The following is a 6,000-nucleotide window of genomic DNA, read 5'->3' as shown; positions in this document are numbered from 1 at the left end:
TTATACTTAATAACAAAAGAACCCTTTCTCCACTCCCAAAGTTGGAGCTGTATGTTTGTATAAGCATGAAGATCAGGCCACTAATATCAGGGCCTTAAGATGATCGGGTGAGGACATGGAAGCAAGATGCACTGTTCATTTAAAAAATGTATTGTTTCCTTCTTAAGCTAAGTTTTACTTCTATAGTTTGTTTTTTTCTTTTTTCAGGCTGTATCTGTGGCATGTAGAAGTTTTCTGGCCAGGGACTGAATTCACCCCACACCAGCAACCTGAGCCACTGCAGTGACAATGCTGGATCCTTAACCCGCTGCATCACAAGGGAACTCTTCATTGTTTATAGTTTTGAAGAGGACTTTCATAGAGAACATATAGGAGAAAAGGAGTGAGAACAGCATTTTGTTTTTGTTTTTGTTTTGTCTTTTTTGTCCTTTTTAGTGCTGCACCTGAAGCATGGTTTGAAAAGGGAAACAAAGGGAGCAACTTGAATATCCACCAACAGGGGAGTGCTTCAGTTACTTGCCACCTACAGAAGACTGCTGCATAGCTGTTCAAGAAAATGGAGAACCTGCACGATGCTGGTGCCTGCTAAGCCTAAGGAAGTTGCCTGTGATGTTCAATAAGAAAACATTCAAGTCTGTGTGTGTTTATTTCATGGGCACAGAAAGGGGAAGAGGACACATCTAGTGCTGGAGAAGGACAGGGAGGAGGAGTGTGCACTTGGCATTGTTTGGATTGGCTGAAGTGAGTGGTTATTAATTTTGAATCTAAACAACAGGGGGTAAGGGAGGAATTGGAGGAGATTCATTTTTCATTGTTTTCTCTTCTGGATCAGCTGTGAGCTGGAGACAACTGGACCTGCTTCTCAGGATTTTACCTCACATGGCAAAAACCTCCTTGAACCTCTACAGCCACGTGGGAATGAAAGAGTTGAAAATGCCCCAAGCAGGCCTCTTTCATATCCACCACTGAGTTAGGCACCTGTCCCAGGAGCAGGTCCATGAAGTTCCCCTCTTCCTCCCTTCCTCCAAGGACCCCAAGGATGTCCTTGAAGCCTGTGGAGCCCAGTCAGACTGGCATTGCCTGGATCCCTCTTGCTGGGGGGGCGGGGGGCGGGCTGAGGGGTGGGGTGCAGAAGGGGAGATGGGCTGAGGGGATTCTGAATCACTGGATACAAGAGGATGTTCACAGGGCCTCCTTCACGCTCCCAGAAAGGCACCTAGCCCACCAGTGCTGGGACCCCTGCCCAGACTGCCGAGTGAGAATCTCAGTGGCTCCAGGATTGCCTAAGAAACTCCCCACATTGAGAACCACCTGGGAAACAGTTTCTCCCACATGGACATGGCCCCAGGTTCTTGTTTCTGCTGCCCTGATGCTGTGTCACCTGCAACCTGCCCCACTATGGCCTCTGAGTCCTGGGTCCTCTCTGACCCGGCCCTCCTGACCTGGACCACCTTAGTTCCTGCCCTTTCCATTCATGGCTGGTTCTTCCACATCTACACAAGTCACCATGTCACATCAAGGACATCTCCATCAGAACTTCTGCCTGAAACCCAACCCTGCTGCTCTCCGGACACAATGCCCACAGGCAACAAGAAATCAGAAAAACATGCACAACCTTTCGATATTTCATTTTTGCAGCAGTATTTACTGAGCACTTGCTGTGCTTGGGAGTAGTACAAAGTGACAGGGAGATGCGCACCTGGCATCCAGAGGTCCCCAGACATCTATACCCTCAAAGAAGGGAAGAGTGGAGGCTTTGAGAGAGGCGTTCACAGTGGGAGCCTGCTGCAAGCTGGGCCCCAGGAGCTTGGGGCAGGGGGCTCCAATATCATCAGCCTCACACACAGGCTGAGTGTGTGTTGTGCAGGCCACCTCTGCAACCTGGCCTCAATTTCCATGTCAGAAACCGGGAAAGCAGCTGCATTTGGTTGCTTCAGGGATGCAACGAACTAGTCCATGCGTCACCCGCTCAGGCCAAAGCCCAGCATCACTGTTGTGACCACGTGTGGCAGTGTGGAGAAAAAGGGTCAAGTTGGCTTCCCAGGAAGGCCACCTCTGACCTTCCTCGTGTCTTATCTTGATGGGCCTGGTCAGGAATTTTGCTGGGATCTTTTCAGCCTCCCAGGGAGCTTGTATCTTGTGCACAGTAGGCTCCAGGGAGCAGTTGTTAATGAGGGTCTTGGAGCATGGTCTAGCCTGAAATGAAGCCTCAGACCAGCCTCCAGCATGTGGGCCCCTTGTCCAACTGCATCCTTCCACCTGAAACTCATCACTGGGCCCACCCCCTGTCTCCACCTGACTCCTCATCACAGCAGGGCAGCAGAGGGAGGATCTAATTGTAGGTGACCCTGGAAAGAATAGGGAACCCTGGCAGGCAGCCCACTGCTGGCCCATTGCCCCAAGGCTGGTCGGACAGACACCTGCTCTTACTGAGGTGCATGCCACCTTTCCCTCCACGATTCTGAGTCTGCCGTTGTGTTGTTGTGGCTTTCGACAAGTTGGGGAACAGAAGCTCAGAGAACGGCAGTGTGGGGAATCAGCCAGCTTCATCCCCAAAGGCCTCTTGCCACCCTACGGCTCGGTTAGAGAGCACAAGTTGGGGGAACTCATTGTATGAATGCTTTGTGATGGAGAACTCACCAACTCATCGATCAGGGTCTGCAGGGTCTGGCACAGGAACGCATGGCAACTGCTGGTTCAAGGCTCTTGCTGAGACCACTGGTCCTGCTTCTGATTCCCTCAGGAAAGCCCTTTGGGCCCTGTAGGTTGTTGCTGCTCACCCTGGGCTGGAGTGCAGGCTGGGGTGGGGTGAGCTGGCACTCCTGAGCTCATCTGCATCCCTCCCCCACCCTCCCTCTTCCACTTTCAGGCTCCACCAGAGCCTGGACCCCACCCTCACTCACATTTATTACTCTTAACCCTTGGGCAGACTTATCTGCACTATATGTACCCTTTACAATATATACTGTTTCCTTCCCATCAGTTTCAAGCCCAAGTTCCTCCCTCTGTATGATGAGTGACCAGATGTGGCTGCTTCACATCTGGGTTGAGACCATTTTTTTGGGGGGGAAATAGGTGAGGCACATTTTGAGAGCGCTGGCAGCTTTGCAGCTGTCCTTGGCCTTGGGGTACTCAGGCCCTGTTCTGTCTGAGCTGGTGGGTTTAGGCATAGATGCCCCCACTTTATAATGCCCCACCCCACATGCCTGAATCCCGCCACCCCTCCCCCAATCATAGTCCTCACTTCAGGGACAAAGGGTGGGGATTTGAGTCTTAGGTTCTCCCGAATGTTACCACGAAGACACAAGCCTGTTTCAAAGGCAGGGCTCAGCCATGCCAGCCCAGGAGCCCCCATTTCTGGCCAGTTGCAGTGGAGGCCCTCATGGTCCAGGACGGTGCAGAGGCTTTCTGGGGCACTTGCAGGGGTGGGGCCCCTTCGGCTGACTGTTGGAAGCGAGGGCCAGAATTCCTGGCAGGTGATCCCAGAGCTCAGCCAGGCAGGGAGTGCCGAGGGGGACTACAAGTCCAGTTGGCCCCTGGGTGCAGCCTTCTCTATAACCTTTGAGCTGAGCTGCAGGGGCCGGTCCTCCACAGAACCACAGGCCTGGGCATCACTCCACCCTGAGCTGGCTCAGGTCCAGAATGTGGCCTGGGCAACTCTGGTCCTCTGAGCTGGCCAGGGAGGACAGGCCACCAATGACAGCCATGTTAGGGAAGCCGTTAGGCTGTTTCTATTACAGAATGTCTGGGCCCCTGGCCTGAGGCTGCCCACAGAGCCCACTGCTCATGCTCTGCCTTGGGGGCTGGCAGTCTGGGTGGATCTGCAGAGCTGCCACCTGGGCCACGCAGTCTGACAGGGTGAGTTCTGAATCCAAGGTGCTTTCCCCAAGACCTGGCCTCCATGCTCCTTGGAAACAGCCCAGGTTCCCAGGCAGCCTGGGCTCCTGACAGCCCAGCCAGGCAGAGGGGTTTGGGACCTTGTTTTTGCTGGACATGTTTGTTGCCTCGGAGGCCGCAGACCCCACAGAGGAGAATGAGCCTTCAGGGCAGCCTTGTGTCCCTTCTTCCCCAGAGACCTGCACACACTCTTGAGAGGGGTCCCTGGATAGAGAGCTGGGCCTCTTCTTGGCCTCCGCTAGGACCCCACTCACTCCGGCATGCGGGCTCTTGATACCTGAACATGCCCACAGCTCCTGCCTGCTGGGTGCTGAGCTCGCAGAGGTCCTACCTGCCTCTAAGGCCTGGGGCTCCCTGTCCTCCATCTTCACTGGACCAAGGCCCACCTTCCCAGAGCCAGCTCCCAGTTTCTCCACCAGTCCTTCTGGGGGGCTTATAGGTTCCCCAGGGACCGAGGCAGGTGAGGCGCGGCGCTCTGGGCCCCGGCGCAGCCAGTTGACGATGCCCATGGTGATGGCCAGCTCGGTGTCACAGAGCTTTAGCAGGCACTCCTTGCCCCGCCAGGAGCTCTGCAAGAAGCCCTGGCTGAGCAGGTCTGGGCCTGGCGCAGGGGCCAGGTTCTCCTCTGCACCCACATGGAAGCTGCACATGGACAGTGGGGCCCCTAGGGCAGGCCCTGACAGGCTCTCAGACATGCATAGATCGTCATCCAGGCTCGGGCCCCCGGGGCCCTCAGAAGGGTCATAGAAGAGCTCGTAGAGGGCGTCTCCACTGTAGCTGTCTCGGGGGAAGGTGGCTGCAGGTGTGCCAGGGCTGGGGGCCTCCTTCTTGTCTTCCTCGAGGCCTGGTGAGAAGGAGTCATAGTAGCCCTCATCACTCGTGGACACGGATTCTGGCCGCTCACTCTTGGGGGTTCCCGTGTCTATGGAGCTGGCTTTGGAGCCGCTGTGGGGGTACAAGGGGAGCTCAGCAAGCCCAGCGGCACTGGGCCTGGGCTGGTCTGTGTCTGACCCTGGGGGGCCCCCCAGCCAGGGGCCTAGCAGGGCACGCTGCTGCTGCCTCACCGAGTGATTCACATGGTCCCAGAACTTGGCGAAGCCAGACAGCTCGTTCCGGGCAGGTGATGCCAGCTGCTCCACGCTGCCCTGGAAGGGACCCCTGGAAGTCTTGCTGTCAGGGGCCTGCGATGCCCGGGCTGGGCTTTCCAGGCCCTCATTCAGCTCCAGGGATGGCACAGAGCTCTCATCTGCAAAGATCTCCCCACAGCCTGTGAGCGAGTCGAAGCTCTTAAGGGAAGCCACATCCTCACACAGGGCCCTGCAGAGGTCGAAGGGGGAGTCAGGCAGGAGCTCGCTGTCAGACAGGTCCTGACCCAGGCTGTCCAGCCCTGGCCCCTCGCCCAAGAGGAAGAAGGCTTTGCCTTGCTGCCCTCCAGCCTCTGACGGGCCCTCAGGGGAGGACAGGCCCTTCCCCTTGGCCTCCAGTGAGGCCAAGTTCTCTGTCTTGTTTCTGCGGATGTGGAATAGGTTCCGAAAGCACTTCTTGGGGCGTTTCAGGGAAATCCTCTTCCTTGGGATGCTCTTGGCCACAGCTGGTACAAAAGGCATCTGGGGCACGAAGTGGCGGTAGTCAATCATGCGCTGGCTGCTGGGGGGCCCAGGGAAGCTCGCGCTGCCCACCAGCTGCCCTGTAGCTGTGGGGGCAGCCCTGTGAGCCCCAGGGATACTGTCGTGAGTCTTGCTGTTCCGCATCAGTTTGAAGGCAGCCCCACAGGGAGCTACAGGCCCCCCGTCGGCATCTGGCTGGGCACCCCTGTCGGAGCATCTGTCGTATCCTTGGGCACTGGGACTGACTTGGGGACCCCTCTCACTGTGGGGCCACTGCTGCCCTCCCCGTGAGACTGACCAGGATCCTGCATCCTCCCTGGCCAGTGCAGTGGCTGCAGACTCTGGGGGTTTCTGATGGGAAATCTGCAGGCTGGATTTGATAAAGGTCTTTCCTCTTTTCAGCTCCATGCTGCAGGGCCCCTGCTGCTGTGGACAAAAGCAGGAGGGACTCAGTACCCAAGATGGAAGCCCGTGGCCCTAGAAGATCTGCAACTGC

The 6,000-nt window shown here is 56.4% G+C and overlaps 1 protein-coding gene across 7 annotated transcripts in view; it reads right to left on the bottom strand.

Moving 5' to 3' along the window:
- Positions 1-1,624: 1,624 nt before the first annotated feature.
- Positions 1,625-6,000, bottom strand: part of AMER3 (APC membrane recruitment protein 3) — a 42,278-nt gene continuing 37,902 nt past the window's right edge. For 4 of the 7 annotated variants that reach the window (XM_005672379.4, XM_085000204.1, XM_085000203.1 and 1 more), the window contains one exon: positions 1,625-5,930. In XM_005672379.4, coding sequence (XP_005672436.3) covers positions 3,735-5,930 — 2,196 coding nt within the window. In that variant the 3' untranslated portion in view covers positions 1,625-3,734. The remainder of the gene's footprint in view (positions 5,931-6,000) is intronic. The other 3 variants (XM_085000201.1, XM_085000200.1, XM_085000205.1) reach the window with 1 other exon arrangement.

Source organism: Sus scrofa, chromosome 15 (genome assembly GCF_054392235.1).
Source record: "Sus scrofa isolate SSC_HxYL_T2T_F1_AM1 chromosome 15, Sscrofa_HxYL_maternal_Yorkshire_Landrace_v2.0, whole genome shotgun sequence".
NCBI lineage: Eukaryota > Metazoa > Chordata > Mammalia > Artiodactyla > Suidae > Sus > Sus scrofa.
This window is presented reverse-complemented; position numbering and strand designations above follow the sequence as displayed.